The following is a 17,030-nucleotide window of genomic DNA, read 5'->3' as shown; positions in this document are numbered from 1 at the left end:
AAGAAAAACAAGTTAAGAAGGAACAGGGCACTATTTAAGAGAGCAAGTACTTATCAAGGACATAGCATTCCATTTTAGGCATTCTGAGTTAGCAATACTTGTAAGACATGAAAATACAAGTCAAAATTCACATCTGGAAACACTGATTTTTGAGTTTTAGATATAAGAAAGAAGCAAAGAAGAAACCAAACCACAAAATGTATTTAATGGGTAGTGGTTATAATTACTACAGAAGGGATTAACCAAAGGGAAAAAAAAAAAAAAAAAACACAAGCTGAGGGAACAAGACCTACTGGACAAGCAAAAAGAGAATAAGATGACTGAAAGAAGCAATTCAAGAGAAGAACCATGAGAATGTTATTTTATAAGGAGAAGTTTCAAGGAGGGAATGGGCAAGAGGGTCGAGTGTCTAAAAAAGATCAAATAAGGAAAGTTCTAAGTTCTTTAGACTTGGGAATTATTAGGTCATTTTCAGTGAGCTTTAAAGAATTTCAGTGGCAAAACAGAAGGAAAAGTAGATGTTGTTGGGGAATAACATGAGAAATCATCTCAAAAAAATTCCAACCTCAAAAGGTTTGTCTGAGTTTAGACTATAGTCTATTATAAACCATTTCCCACTGAAAGCAACCAGAGCTTTTCGGAGTTAATTCCAAAGTGAGATAGTAATGTATAGATAGGATGAGCCTAGGAACATCTCTTTGACTAAAAAGGGAAGAATCTTTCAACGACTTACTGGAGTTAGATCAAAAAGATACAAGTGCCTAAGTATTTCATTCTTTTTGATGTTAATATAAATGGAATCATTTTCTTTCTGGATTGTTCATTGCTAGTGTATAGAAATACAACTTAAATATGAAAACTGATATATTAGACTTCATCAAAATTAAAAACTTTTGTGTATCAAAGGACACAATCCAGAGAGTAAAAAGATACCACAGAATGGGAGAAAATACTTGCAAATCACATTATCTAGAATATATGAAAAACTCCTACAATTCAACTACCAAAAGACAAAATACCCAATTATAAAATGGGGAAAGGATTTAAATAGACACTTCTCCAAGGAAGATACACAAATAGCCAATAAGAACAAGAAAAAATACTCATCATCATCAGTCACTGGAAAAATACAAATCAAAACCACAATAAGTAAATTAGGAATCTGGGATTAACATACATACTACCTTATATAAAAGAGATAACCAACAAAAACCTACTACATAACACAAAGAACTATAATCAATATTTTATAATAACCTATAATAGAAAAGAATCTGAAACATATAATACTGAATCACTTTGTTGTACTCCTGAACATTATAAATCAATTATACTTAAAAAAGTCAAAACCACAATGAATGTAATGTACATGATAAATATAATTAACACTGCTATATGTAATATATGAACACTAAGTGAATAGTCTCAAGAGTTCTCATCACAAGAAAAAAACTTCTCCATTTTCTTAAGTTGGTATCTATATGAGATGATGGATGCTCACTAAACTTATAATAATATCATGGTATAAGTCAAATCATTATGCTGTATACCTTAAAAATATACAGTCCTGGAGTTCCCATCGTGGCGCAGTAGAAACGAATCCTACTAGGAACCATGAGGTTGTGGGTTCGATCCCTGGCCTTGCTCAGTGGGTTAAGGATCTGGCGTTGCCATGAGCTGTGGTGTAGGTCGCAAACTCGGCTCAGATCTGGTGTTGCTGTGGCTCTGGCAAAGCCCAGCAGCAACAGCTCAGATTAAACCCCTAGCCTGGGAACCTCCATATGCCACAGGTGTGGCCCTAAAAGGACAAAAAGACCAAAAATAAAATATATATATATATATATATATATATATATATATATACACACACACAGTCCTGTATGTCAGTTATATCTGAGCAATACTGGAAGGAAAAAAACCACAATATTATATCACATTACAGTGACTAGGATAGCTATGGTTCAAAGAAAAGAAGAAAAGAACAAATGTTGGAGAGAAATTAGAAACCTCGTGCGTTGCTAGTGGGGATGAAAATGGGTGCAGCCTCTGTGAAAAACAGGTTGGTGATTCCTCAAAAGGATAAAACACGGAATCTCTACATGATCTAGCAAATCCATTTATTTCTAGGTACAACACAAAAGAACTGAAAGCAGGAACTCAGATGCTCATGTGACAACAGCCAAAAAGTAGAAACAAACCAAGTGTCAATCAACAGAAGAACAGATAAACAATATGTTACTTACATACAATGGACTATTATTCAGCAATTTTAAAAAATGAAGTTCTAGAGTTCCTGTGTGGCTCAGCAGAAACAAATGTGACTAGTAACCATGAGGACACCAGTTCGATCCCTGGCCCTTGCTCAGTGGGTTAAGGATCCGGTGTTGCCAAGAGCTGTGGTGTGGTTCACAAACGCAACTCAGATCTGGCATGGCTGTGGCTGTGGCTGTGGCGTAGGCCAGTGGCTATAACTCTGATTTGACCCCTAGCCAGGGGACTTCCATATGCCTCGGGTGCAGCCCTAAAAAGACAAAAAAAAAAGTTCTGATACATGCTATAACAAGGATGAACCTTGAAAACATTGCTAGGTAAAATAAACCAGACACCAAAGGTCAAATATCTATGATGCCACTGGCATGAAATATCTAGAATAGGCAAATTCACTGAGGCAGAAAGCACACCAGAAGACTGGAGGGAAGGGCAATGGGGAGATATGCCTTAATGAATATAGAGAGTTTCTGTTTGGAGTGAAACACGTAATAGATGCATAACACTGTTAATGTACCTAATGCCACTGAATTACACACTTTAAAATGATAAAATTGTAAAGTTTATGTTATGCACATTTTAAGACATAAAAAATTTTAAGGTAGTTATTGAAATATAAAATAAATAATTTTTGAAAAGGATTCAGGTACTAACCTTAAAGATCCTGTTACAAGCTTAACTGTGGGAGTTCCCGTCGTGGCGCAGTGGTTAACGAATCCGACTAGGAACCATGAGGTTGCGGGTTCGGTCCCTGCCCTTGCTCAGTGGGTTAACGATCCGGCGTTGCCGTGAGCTGTGGTGTAGGTTGCAGATGCGGCTCGGATCCCGCGTTGCTGTGGCTCTGGCGTAGGCTGGTGGCTACAGCTCCGATTCGACCCCTAGCCTGGGAACCTCCATATGCCGCGGAAGCGGCCCAAGAAATAGCAAATAGACCAAAAAAAAAAAAAAAAAGCTTAACTGTGGCCTCCAAAACTTCTATCTGCCCAGAATCTCAGAATGTGATCTTTCTGAAATAAACATTTTTGCAGATGTAATATAAGGATCCTGAGATGAAAGCACCCTGGATTAGGCTGGGCCCTAAATCCAATGAAGATTTTTCTTAGACAGAAAATTAGAAACAGAGAGAGGAGGTCATGTGAAGATGGAGGCAAAGATGGAATTATGCGGCTACCAAAATCAAAGACCTGAGGCTGGAAGAGAAAAAGATTCTTTCCTAGAATTTTCAGAGCAACATGGCCCTGCTGACACCTTGATTTTGGACTTCTAGCCTCTAGAACTATATGGGAATAAATTTCTGTGGTTTTAAGCCACCAAGTTTCTGGTGACCTGTCATGGCAAACCTAGGAAAGTACCACAGATTTTAGTACACTGAAGTGGCATGCTGCTGAAATAAATACCTAAAAGCGTAGGAGTAGCTTTGGAATTGGGAAATGGGTAGAGAATGGGTGGATTTTGAGAAGCATCATAGAAAAAGTCTAGACTGCCTTGAAGAAATGGCTGTTACACCAATTCTAATGATAAAGAAGTGGGGAGCAAAAAAAAGACAGCGTCTGTTACCTCAGGGAATACACGTACCATGAACAGAATTTTGGAAAAACACATTTAAGGTGCTTCTGGTAAGACCTCAGAGGGAAATGAAGAATACATTACTGGGAACCAGATGATGATCCTTGTTACAAAGGAGCAGAAAACTCAGCTGAACTGTGCTCTATTGTTGGATAGATGGCAGAAAAAAACTTGGAAGCAATAAACTTGGATATTCAGCTAAGGAGATTTCTAAGCAAAATGTTGTGAACCTGCCCCCACCCCCAGTCCGGTGCTTACTGTAATAAGAGAGGAAAAAGCTAAAGTGAAGATGAAACTGTTAGGCAAAAATGAAACAGCTCTTAATGATTTGGGAAGTTCTCAGCCTATCCAGATTGCAAAGGATGCTAAAATTGGGAAATTCACTGTAAGAAGTGTGCTCTAGAAAGAGGGCCAAGGGTGTGTGGCTGGGCAACCATTTGGTGAAGATATTAGGAGTGTGACTCATGGACCCAATTATTCACCCCAACTTAAGTCAGGAATAGGGATGGGGTTATCCAGGAGAGATCTGTGAAGAACTCTCTTGTCTAACTACATGAATACCTTTAATATATAGAGGAGACTTACAAAGTTTCTAAGCATTATTTAACCAGAAAAAAACCCTGCCAGCCTGTTTTTAAAGGAACAGAGACTAGAAAAAGTGAAAGAAATTTTCAGACTTCTAGAATCCTATGGGCAGGAAAGAGCTACTAAAGCTACTCATTTGGAGTTCTCTTGTCCCACAGCAGGTTAAGGATCCACCATTGCGTGTTATTGCTGCTCTAGTGCAGGTTTTTTGTCTTTTTTGCCACTTCTTGGGCCGCTCCCGAGGCATATGGAGGTTCCCAGGCTAGGGGTCGAATCGGAGCTGTAGCCACCAGCCTACGCCAGAGCCACAGCAACGCGGGATCCTAGCTGCATCTGCGACCTACAGCACAGCTCACGGCAACGCCGGATCATTAACCCACTGAGCAAGGCCAGGGACCGAACCCGCAACCTCATGGTTCCTAGTCGGATTCGTTAACCACTGTGCCACGACAGGAACTCCTCTAGTGCAGGTTTGATCCCTGGCTCCCAGAATTTCCATGTGCCATGGGCGCAGCCAAAAATAAAAATAAAATAAAGTTGGAGTTCCCGTCGTGGCTTAGCGGAAACAAATCTGACTAGCATCCATGAAGAAGCAGGTTCAATCCTTGGCCTTGCTCAGTGGTTTAAGGATGAGCTGTGGTACAGGTCACAGACATGATTCAGATGCCACCTTGGCTATGGCTGTGGGACAGGCCAGCAGCTACAGCTCCGATTCAACCCCTAGCCCGGGAACCTCCATATGCTGTAAGTGTGGCCCTGAAAAGACAAAATAAAATAAATTAAATTAAATTATTAGCTACAGGAGTTCCCGTCGTGGCGCAGCGGTTAACGAATCCGACTAGGAACCATGAGGTTGCGGGTTCGGTCCCTGCCCTTGTTCAGTGGGTTAATGATCCGGAGTTGCCGTGAGCTGTGGTGTAGGTTGCAGACGCGGCTCGGACCCTGCGTTGCTGTGGCTCTGGCGTAGGCTGGCGGCTACAGCTCTGATTCAACCCCTAGCCTGGGAACCTCCATATGCCACGGGAGCGGCCCAAAGAAATAGCAAAAAAAAAAAGACAAAAAAAAATTATTAGCTACAAACAGGTACTCTCTTTAAGAAAAAGAAAAATAAATCTAAAGACAGAGCCACAAACACAAAGGCAAATATTAGAGAAGTAGGCCCAAGCAGGGGTCCACAGTGCCTCCATGGACCCAGGGGGCAGAAGGTCAAGTCTGAAAGTTATTCTCAGGCCTTGAAACCTAATGAATTTTTGTCCTGGTGGGTTTTGAACTTTACTAGGAATAGTGATCCCTTTATTTCTTTCATTTTCTTCTTTTTGGAATGGCAATGTCTACCCAAAGCCTGTTCCACAATTGTATTTTGGAAGCAGAAAACTTGTTTTCTGGTTTCACAGATACATATGTAAAGAGAAACTTTACTCCAGATGATTGTATCTAGAGTCATACTTATATCTAATTTAGATGGTTGATGTACTGAGATTTGGGAGTTTTTGAGTTGATACCTAGATAAGGTTTTGCACTTAAATATTCATATTGTAATTGAGTTGAGACTTTGGGGAATGTTGAGATGAGGTGAATGTATTTTGCATACAGGATGGATATGAAGTTTTGGGGACAAGAGGGCTGACTGTAGTGGACTGAATTGTGGCTCCTAAAAGATATGTCCACCCAGAACCTTAGAATGTGTGCAGAATGTTTGCAGATGTATTTCAGGTAAGAATCTTGAGATGAGATCCTCCTGAATTTGGACAGACCTTAAATCCAATGAAGAATATCCTTAGAAGAGACTGAAAAAACACAGAAGGCAGCCACATGAAGATGGAGGCAAAAATTTGAGTTATTCTGTCACAAATCAAGTAACAAATCAATTCATCAGACGCTGGAAGAGACAAGAAAGGATTCTTCCCTAGTGCTTTGAGAGAACATGGCCTTGCTAACACCTTGATTTCAAACATCTAGCCTCTAGAACTGTGAGAGAACAAATTTCTGCTGTTTTAAACTAAGTTGGTAGTAACTTATTAGAGCAGCCTTAGGAAACTAACACAGAAAGCCACTGATCAAAAATATGACAAATTTAAACATCCAAAAGAATACTAACCACAGTAGTTTAAATATATCAACTATATTAAAATCCATGAGTTTACAATGATATCCTCTCCCAAACCTCACCACTGGGATTTGCTAAGGGATCAATTCATTCTTTTGAAAATTGCTAAGTAAAAAAGAAAAAAAATAAGAATTTAGTCAGTTTTTCCTGTACAAATGATATTACGAAGTAATCAAATAATTGATTTTGTGTGTGTGTGTGTGTGTGTGTGTGTGTGTGTGTCTTTTTAGGGCTGAACCAACAGCATATGGAGGTTCCCAGGCTAGGGGTCTAATTGGAACTGTAGCAACCGGCCTACGTCAGAGCCATAGCAACGCAGGATCCGAGCCTCGTCTTTAACCTACACCACAGCTCATGGCAATGCCAGATCCTTTAACCCACTGAGCAAGACCAGGGATTGAACCCGTAACCTCATGATTCTTAGTTGGATTCGTTAACCACTGAGCCACGATGGGAACTCCTCAAACAATTGATGATTTGAAAGAATTCCAGTGAATATAGGAGAAATGACAGAAAATCATTTTTCCAAAAAAATAATGGATCAAGGCAACAATCATCAATGGCTGATAAATGCATTAGGTGAAAAGAAGAAGCTATGTTTGGATCCTGCTAACAGACCATAAACTGATCAATTTTAGTATCTCAGAGTCCCATCGTGGCTTAGCAGTAACAAACCTGATTAGTATCCATGAAGACGTGGGTTCAATCCTTGGCCTTGCTCAGTGGGTTAAGGATCCAGTGTAGCAGTGAGCGGTGGTGTAGGTCATAGATGAGGCTTGGATCCCAAGTTGCTGTGGCTGTGGAGTAGGCTGGCAGCTGCAGCTCAGAGTCGACCCCTAGCCTGGGAACTTCCACATGACACAGGTGCATCCCTAAAATACCAGAAAAAGGAGTTCCCGTCGTGGCGCAGTGGTTAACGAATCCGACTAGGAACCATGAGGTTGTGGGTTCGGTCCCTGCCCTTGCTCAGTGGGTTAACGATCCGGCGTTGCCGTGAGCTGTGGTGTAGGTCATAGATGAGGCTTGGATCCCAAGTTGCTGTGGCTGTGGAATAGGCTGGCAGCTGCAGCTCAGAGTCGACACCTAGCCTGGGAACTTCCACATGACACAGGTGCATCCCTAAAATACCAAAAAAAAAAAAAAAAAAAAGTACATATCCTGAAATAATGCAATAAGAATTCACAGCATCATTTAATAGAGTGACTATACATCCTAATTAGTCCAGGACAGTCCCAGTTCATGGCTATTGCCCCAATGTAATTCTTAAATAGCAACCTTTTCATTCTTAAAATTGTCTGATTGGAAATAAATTATACAATCACTCTATTTATGAATTTTTCTTCCCAAATAAACTGAACCTAAATCTCATAAAGCTTTACCAATTCAAGTTCTCAACCTTGGCTGCAGACTAAAGTCACCTGGGAAATTTTTAAAATACTAATACCTGGAGTTCCCATCATGGCTCAGCAGTTAGCGAACCCGACTAGTATCCATGAGGACAGGTTTGATCCCTGGCCTCGCTCAGTGGGTTAAGGATCCGGCATTGCTGTGAGCTGTGGTGTAGGTCACAGAAGCAGCTCAGACCTGGCATGGTTGTGGCTGTGGCACAGGCTCAGGTTAGACCCCTAGGCTGGGAACCTCCATACGCTGAGGATGCGGCCCTAAAAATAAAAGGCAAAAAAAAAATACTGATACTTACAACCCACTTAACTGATCTGAGAATCAGGGTATTTAAAAACTCTCCAGGTAATTCAAAAGTTTCCGCCAAAATAATGACCGCACTATATCTATTTTGTGAGAAATGTAAAGGGTAACTGAACATGTTAAATACCACAGAATTCAATCAGCCAAAACCAGAATGTGGAAAATTCTCTTGGACAAATGAGAGAGTTTTTCCAACAAATAAATAGCACAAGAAAAAGTACAGCGGCTGGGAAGGACTGGGGGAGGGGGAAGGAGGAATAAAGTTAACAGAAACTTAAGAGACATACATAAATCAAATGAAATGGTAAACCTTTTTTGGATGGTGACTTCAACAAAACAACTGTAGAAAGACATTTAAAGAATCAGAGAAATGTGAAGTTTCCGATGTAGCCCAATGGGATTAGCTAGGTCTCTGGGGCAGCCAAAAAGAAAAAAAAAAAAAAAATCAGAGAAATCTGAACTGGATTAAGGAACACTTAATTTTGTTAGGTGTAATAGTATTGTGGTTGTTTGCTTTGTTTTGTTTTTAATTCTTACCTGTTAGAAATACATACCAAAGTATTTACAGATTAAACGATGTGATACTTGAGATTTCTTTGAAATTAATTCAACCACAAAAAAAGAAAGAAGTCAGGTGACACAGGAATGGCAAAATGTTGGTAACTGTTTAACTGTCAAACCTGGGTTTTAAAAGTATGGGGTTTCATTGTACCAATCCATATACTTCATACTCTAAATTGATATGGAATTATCAGACATAATAAAAATATTTTACCTATAAGTGTGTAGTATGCATGTAAGTATATGTTACATACACAATATATACACACATGTGAGTATGTATGTTATAAGACATATTGGGAAATGTAAAAAAAGATGAACACATATAATCCCTGACCTCAAAGACTAGCAGGTAGTCTATATGTTGGACAAAAAAGATTTGCTCAGGTACCATCTTTGGTCAAAGGCAGGAAGGCAGCTAGCTCAAGCTTCTATGAAACCAGAAAGATGGTAAGAATGAAAGTAAAATAACATTATAAGTACTCCCTAAGCATAAGAAAGTGGGTGTGGATATACTATTGATAAATACCAGAAACTCTACATAACCTGACTCTGAAAAGCCCATGTTCTTACTGTTATGCTGAGGCATATGAAAACAAATTTTTGTAGGTCAATGGTCAAATAATAGCAATTCTGTATGGTTCAACCTAATACTATGTTTTAACACCTTTCTTTTTCTTTGGGTAAAATAATTAGAGTTAACTCCTGGAAAAATAATCAGAATATTTAAAGGAAATGTCAGTCTTCTTTAAAATGTGGTTGGTTTCCTAACACAGAACTCAAAAATTTCTAAATATCCAGAAAAACTGCAAGTTTACATTTATCTACTTATATTTTTAGTATATGATAAAATCATGATTTTCTAAGTAGGCCTAAGTTTTATCTTTAAAATTAATAACACCTTAAAAATAAACTTGGGAGTTCCTGTTGTGGCCCAGCAGAAACGAGTCTGACTTGCAACCAAGAGGACGCAGCTTCAATCCCTGGACTTGCTCAGTGGATTAAGGATCCAGCACTGCCATGAGCTGTGGTATAGGCCACAGATGCAGCTCAGATCTGGCGTTGTTGTGGCTATGGTGTAGGTCTGTGGCTACAGCTCTGACTGGACCCCTGCCTACGAACCTCCACATGCCTCAGGTAAGGCCATAAAAAGACAAAAAATAAACAAACACTTGAGTTGCAAAGACATATTTAAAGGTTATCTTAAGATATAATTCTAGGTAAAAAGTTGACTTGAGGAGTTCCCACTGCAATACAGTGGGTTAAGGATCCGGCGTTGCTACAGCTGTGGCATAGGTCACAGCTGTGGCTCTAATTCAGTCCCTCGCCCAGGATATTCAACACACCTTGGGTGCAGCCAAAAAAAAGCTACCTTAATGTCTCCTGAGAAGTAATTTAGTAATTTACATCCATTTGATTTAAATGTAATTCAATGCTGGAGCTTCCCTTGTGGCTCAGCGGCCCAATACAGCCTCCATGAGGATGCAGGTTTGATCCCTGGCCTCATTCAGGTGGGTTAAGAATCCAGCTTTGCCGCTAAGTGTGAGGTAGGTCGCAGATACAGCTTGGATCTGGTGTTGCCACGGCTGTGGCCTAGGTCCAATTCAGCCCCTAGCCAGGGAACTTCCATATGCTGCAGGTGCGGCTGTAAAAACATAAATAAATTTTTTAAAATTCATAAAAATTCAATGTTTTGGCTTTTTTCTTTTTGCTTTGGCTGTGGCACTTGAAAGTTCCTGGGCGCGGGATGGAACCCACGCCACAGCTGTAACTAGAGCCACAGCACTGGCAACTCAGGATCCTTAACCCACTGAACCCTGGGGAACTCCTTAATGTTATTTTAACAACAAAAAGTCACAAATAATGAATTCCAGACCCATACTATTATTTTCATATATTACCATATATCATATATTAATAATTAATGTATACATTTCTTCATTACTGCATGTTGTTATAATGAATTCTAATCTATACTATTTATCACATACAATTCTTCAAGTGGCACTTGACCATGGTTTAGCCTATTACATCATGATCTTGAGCTCTGTGTTGCAATTCCTCTTTATAAAATAGTAAATAGTGACAGTAATAGTGACTACTAGTTACTGAATTAATAAGGATTTAAAAAAATATAAAACATAGGAGTTCCTGCTATTGCACAGTGGGTTAAGAATCCAACTGCTTCACTTTGGGTCACTGTAGAGGCAATCCCTGGCCTGGTGCAATGGGCTAAAAGATCCTGTGTAGGTCACAGCTGCAGCTGCAGATTCAATCTGGCCCAGGAAATTCCATATGCTGGCCCAGGAAATTCCATATGCTGCAGGTGTGGCCCTAAAAAATTTTTAAATAAAGAATAAGCATATATATTTCACATATAAAATATTTAGACTAATGTCTGGAACTTAAATGTTTATAGATATCAAGTACTGTCATTACTTACAGAAGCCTCTGCTAGTTACAAGATGGGCACTGTGAACACAATTCAGGACCATTGTCAACACTAGAATGGTCTCTTCAAAATGCTCTCTATATAAAGAGCCAAAGCACTGTTAAAGGAGAAGACTTACAGTGTGTACGTGTGCACCACAAATATTTTTTAGTGATAGATACTACTGTGTTTTTAAGCAACACCTTTAGCAACAAGACAAAAGATAAAAAGTTCATTAAGGAATTAAGAGGGATCAGCCTTTTGCAATTATTTTATTATAAAATATTAAAATAACAAATCCAAAACAAAAACTTCTCCATAATCCTATCACAATGTTTTCATGTGTTCATGTTATTTTCTATTCCTTGTCTACATGCATGTTCAGTTTTTACATATTTACAGTAACAATATAGATTACATTTTCACTTAACATTATACCTTGAGTATTTTCCATTTTGCAAAGTTTTCCCCTAGTCTCCCTTTCCTTCTCAACTCCACCTGCTAAATGTAATCAAGGATAACGGCCTGACATGCCCTCCACAACTTTCTCCAAGCTCATACATAAACAAGTATAGACATATATACGAAAAGAAGAGAAAGATCAGTTTGTTTTTACAAATACTGAAGCATATTACTTATACATATGATTTCTCTTTCTTCTAAGCATACCAAACATACATATCTAAATACACAGAAAAGTTAAGTATAAAAATGGATACAACTTATTAGATCACATAATAACACATACACTTATAAAAGTTATTATCTTGAATGTAAACTTTGAAAAGATAAAGAGATTTCACAAAAAAAAAAAAACATGGGCACCAGATTTAGTGAGATCTCATGCTTTGTAACAGTTTATTGTTAATAGCCATGCATAAAATAATCCCACTATTTACAAGCCTACCTAATGAATTTTAAAACTTATTTCAGAAAATAAAAATTTTACAGTCTTAAAAAAGCACATAAATAGCATCTCAAAAAATATCCTGACTTTAAAGTAAGAGAATGTGAGCTCTGTGGATATAATCCTGGCCTTCATATGAACTTGGTTCTTTCTACAGCAGAGATGACAAACGGACATAGATATAGTGCTGACCCACCCAAATATTCACCTTCCCCATGTTTACGATTGAGGGGCTAGCATTTAGATACATTCTGAATACAATAAAATCAGTCATTAACACCTATTGTCCTAAGTGCCCACAAACATAAAAATAAGACACCAGGCAGACCTACAAAGAATTTAAGGTTGTTAACGCAATGGTTTTAAAACACACTCTCCCATCTAACCATAATCCAGAATAATCAGAAGATCCTTAAATCTGAATCAGAAGAGAACTTGGTATATATAAAGGGTAATATGAAAGATTAACAGAAGATCTCCAAATCACAAACCAGGTACACAAGCCACAGAATCTCTAACGTAAGAGGACAACCTCTCTTACCAAAAATAAATAAATAAATAAGTCTTCTGAGTTCCTATTATGTGGAGATCACAGGTGTGGGAGATGAAAAAAAAGCTATATAATGGCCCTACCATTACGGAATTCACAATTTAACAGGAGAGTCAAAACATATAATTCTAAATGATCATAAACACCATATACCATAGCAGAATGCCTAACATATAGTTCATCAACTAGTACAGGTACTCAACAATTTTTGTGATTTATGATTATAAAGGTCAAAGGCAGTAAGCATCATAAACACAATACCATGTCACCCATGCAATTTTAGAATAAGTAATCTAAACTTATCATCTAGGCCTATTTAACCACCTCAAGACAAACATTATTATTTTAAAAGATATTGTACGTTTGAATACAGTCTCCATTAATCTACTTGGAGCATATACATAGAATCCACACAAAGGGAATCCACGTCAACGCACGCACACAAGCACACACACAAACAAAATGAGGGAAAAAAGCACATGTACCATTTAAGACAACTCTGAACATTCTAACCGAATATCAAAAACAAAATGGATTATGGAGCCTAAAAGTCACTGACTGTAACCTTCCTCCACAATAAAACTGGTAAAATGATGGGGAAAACCTGTACAAGTTCTGTGTATAGCATGTGTTGTTAAAAAACAATGAAGTTTAAGGTGCTACTAGCGTGGCACCTTTTTTTGTTTGTCTTTTTGCCTTTCCTACGGCCGCTCCCGCGGCATATGGAGGTTCCCAGGCTAGGGGTCGAATCGGAGCTGTAGCTGCCGGCCTACACCACAGCCACAGCAATGCAGGATCCGAGCTGCGTCTGCGACCTACACCACAGCTCACGGCAACGCCGGATCCCTAACCCACTGAACAAGGCCAGGGACCGAACCGCAACATCATGGTTCCCAGTCGGATTCATTAACCACTGCGCCACGATGGGAATCCAAGTGTGGCACCTTTTAAGTGTATTAGAAGAGAAGGAAGTATTTAAAAATCTAGCTGAATTTGTTACCAAAGTGCATAAGTGTTTTCTAGAACATTCTCTCTTATACAGTGAATGACAACAGCAATTGGAGTCAGAGACCTCCTTGAACAAATATTACACACCTAAAATAATTCATTCTATATAATTTAATTGGTGGACCACATGCCATATGCCTTTACTCAAGCATAACGAGGATCCAGTTTAAGACTGGCTCACAGCTTGAGGAACAATTTAAAATTTCAAAACACAGGCACTCCGGGAGTTCCTATTGCGGCTCAGCATTAACGAACACAACTAGTATCCATGAGGATGCAGATTTGATCCCTGGCCTTGCTCAGTGGGTTAAGGATCCAGGTTGCCGTGGGCTGTGGTGTAGGTCACAGACGCAGCTGGATCTGGCATTGCTGCAGCTGTGGAGTAGGCCAGCAGCTACAGCTCCAACCCCTAACCTGGGAACTTCCATAAGCCACAGGTGTGGCCCTAAAAAAAAAAAAAAAAGCAGGAAAAATAAATAAATAAATAAGCAATCCATAACCAATATTTATACTAAGTGAACTATTTGGACATACTATCACACTGCTTAAATTGTCTTATGAGCACGAGGAAGACCTAATATGTTACCTCTAAGGCCATCCACATTAAATTTTAATTGCTCAATCCTACAATTAAATGCATTAAAATAAGAACTGATGAATGGATGAAGTAATAGATGTGGATAAATATGTGATACAAGTATTGTAAAATGTTAATGGTAGAATGTAGGTGGTGGATGTTATGGACACGCCATAAATTTTTTCAGTTTTGCTATTTGAAAACATTTTCCTAATAAATTGTGGAAAAAATACTACTTAACACTTCCTTGGTTATTTATCAGTTAAGCTTTTTAAGGAGGGAAACTTTTTTTTTTTTTTTATCTTTTCTAGGGCCGCTCCCGCAGCATATGGAGGTTCCCAGGCTAGGGGTCTAATCAGAGCTGTAGCTGCCTGCCTATGCCAGAGTCACAGCAATGTGGGACCCGAGCCGCATCTGCTCACAGCAACGCTGGATCCTTAACCCACTGAGCGAGGCCAGGGATCAAACCTGCAACCTCACGGTTCCTAGTCAGATTCGTTAACCACTGAGCCACGACGGGAACTCCTGAGAGAAACATTTTAAAACATCCTTTGTGGCGGCCAACACAAGCGCTGTAGTGGGGACAAATGTGGATTCAAATCCTAGCTCACCTGCTTAACAAACAATCTGACCTTAAGTACTTCACCCCTCTATGTCTACATTTCCTCATCTGTAAAATGGGTTTTACATCGTGGATGTGAAGTTTAATTCTTCCTGTAAAGCACAGTGCCAGGCGCATAATAAGCCCTCAAAATGTTAGCTGTAATACCAATACGAATTTTATGATAAATAAAAAGGGCATCCTCAGTAAAGATTCAGCAGTAAATTTTTTAAGCAGTTGGCTTAACACTAACTTGGTCATTTTGATATCTCCAAAAATGAAGATTCTTGACAGGGCACTGATTGCTTAACACTAAGGGGGAGCAGGAAGATAAAAGAAAAATCTGAAAAATACTGCTCAATCAATATCAGAGTATTATCCTCCATCTGAAAAAAATCATTCAGAATTAGATGAGAAAAGTTTCAAGACAAACTTTAAAATGCACTCAACAGCTCCTATGTAGAACTGGCTTCACCTCTGCAGGTAGGCTGGGTACACCCTTGTTGTGACAAAACTTGTCATACCCGTCTACGTTTAAATTGTTGGTAAAGAGGCTAGACTAGAACATGACATTTATAGTTGCCAAAATCTTTCCCTCAATCAGGACATGCCAACGACCCCACTTCTTTTCAGGTAAGCACACCACCTCTGTCTACCTTGGTCCTGATAACGGTTATGGGGGGGAGGGGAAAGGAGGCAAGAAGATGAATTCGCAATATTATTACTGAAGAACCCTCTTAGTTATCCCTCAAAAGACCCCTCCACGACTTATTCCCGCCACCACCACCCCCACCTGACCTCTCTCCTGTTAAACTTCCAGACTCTGGTTTACTAAAGATGCACTTAAGTATCTGACACCTTTTCTCCCCTGGCCCAGATAACCCACCCCCAGTGCTGGAAAATTAAAAATACACAAACAACAGCCCCCGCCCCTCCCCCTCCCAACCAGCAGCAAATCTTTGTCCCACCTGCCGAAAGACCACTCTCAGCGCGCTCCAGACCCAAGGTTGCCCCAGTCCTGACCGCAACCTTTCCGCAAGCGGGCCTCGGCGACTCCTCCACGAGCCTACGCTTGGCCCATTCCTGGCCCCGGCCCGGGGACGCGGCCCCCGCCCCGCCCCCCGCCGCCCGAGTTCTGCCTCACCTCACCTACCCTCTTTCGGGGGCCGGACTCCACCTCTCTCTCCGCCATGTTGGGCCCCGCTCGGAACCGCTGCGGCTCCCAGCGCGATAGCGGCGGAACCTCTCGGGCCCCCGGCCCCCGCCCACACTGCAGGCACGGCCGCCTCGCGGCAGCTTCCCAGGACCTGGCCGGGCCTGGATCTGAGAGTGGGGAGGGGGCGGATGCCGCGCGCCGGGTCGGAGATCTGGAGATCCCACGGGTGCGCGCGTAGGCGGTAGGGCCTACCGGGGAAAGGGGGGGCCCGGGACTCGGGGGGTTAATGGCCTCCAAGGGGCCCCGTGAGTAGGATTATTTTCTCTCAGAGAAATTCCTCCGCCTGCGGTTTCTTAAAGGGATCACCAAACCAGCCCCTTGCGCGCGCCCTCGATGCGCAGGCGCACCCTAAGCCCCTCCTTCCTTTCCCACCAAGCCCCCGGTCCTGAGCGTGCGCGTTGAGTGGCCTAGGGTAGGCCAAGTCCTGCAAGTCTCTTTGCTGCCAGCAGCTGCTCCCACCACTCAACTATGGCCGCTTCCTTAAAGGGACCATGACGCAGTGATGAAGGAGGAATGAAAGAAATTAGTGAAAGGGCTATCTGGAGTATTGGGTGAAATGTCAGTGAGAGGTCTAGATCACCATCTTACACCTGACTGCAGAAATACCATTGTAAAGGGGAAATGATGGTGAGCCCAAGTTCACAGTGGACCTCTGAATCTGAAGAATCCCAAGCAATGAGAGTACAAGCCAGTTATCTCAAGAAGATCCAGGTTTCTCGCCTTTAGGCCGCCTGATCTGAATTGAAGCACAGAGCGTAGAATATTAAGGGCCAACTCTGATAGCCTAACCTCAAAAGCAAATCCTTTGGTGATTTTGAAGACTGAACCAACAACTGGAGATGATTTCTTCAATAGTTATTCATCCTTTGAATATCTAAATCGAGAAGGATCTTAGGAACCATCTACTTTGATACTCCCGATGGTAAAACCGCAGCCTGGTCAAGGGAAG

At 40.6% G+C, this 17,030-nt stretch overlaps 1 protein-coding gene across 6 annotated transcripts in view; it reads right to left on the bottom strand.

Moving 5' to 3' along the window:
- Positions 1–16,415, bottom strand: part of ZMYM4 (zinc finger MYM-type containing 4) — a 165,590-nt gene extending 149,175 nt beyond the window's left edge. For 3 of the 6 annotated variants that reach the window (XM_047793299.1, XM_047793298.1, XM_047793300.1), the window contains exon 1: positions 16,019–16,412. Coding sequence is in view for 3 of the 6 variants with exons in the window: in XM_047793298.1 (XP_047649254.1) it covers positions 16,019–16,057 (39 nt within the window). In the remaining 3 variants the exon portion in view is untranslated. Of the gene's footprint in view, positions 1–15,833; positions 15,983–16,018 lie in introns of those variants that run through there. The other 3 variants (XM_047793301.1, XM_047793306.1, XM_047793303.1) reach the window with 3 other exon arrangements.
- Positions 16,416–17,030: the final 615 nt, after the last annotated feature.

The sequence above is a fragment of the Phacochoerus africanus genome, chromosome 8 (genome assembly GCF_016906955.1).
Source record: "Phacochoerus africanus isolate WHEZ1 chromosome 8, ROS_Pafr_v1, whole genome shotgun sequence".
NCBI lineage: Eukaryota > Metazoa > Chordata > Mammalia > Artiodactyla > Suidae > Phacochoerus > Phacochoerus africanus.
The sequence above is the reverse complement of the archived record's forward strand: the minus strand, read 5'-3'. Positions and strand labels throughout refer to the sequence as shown.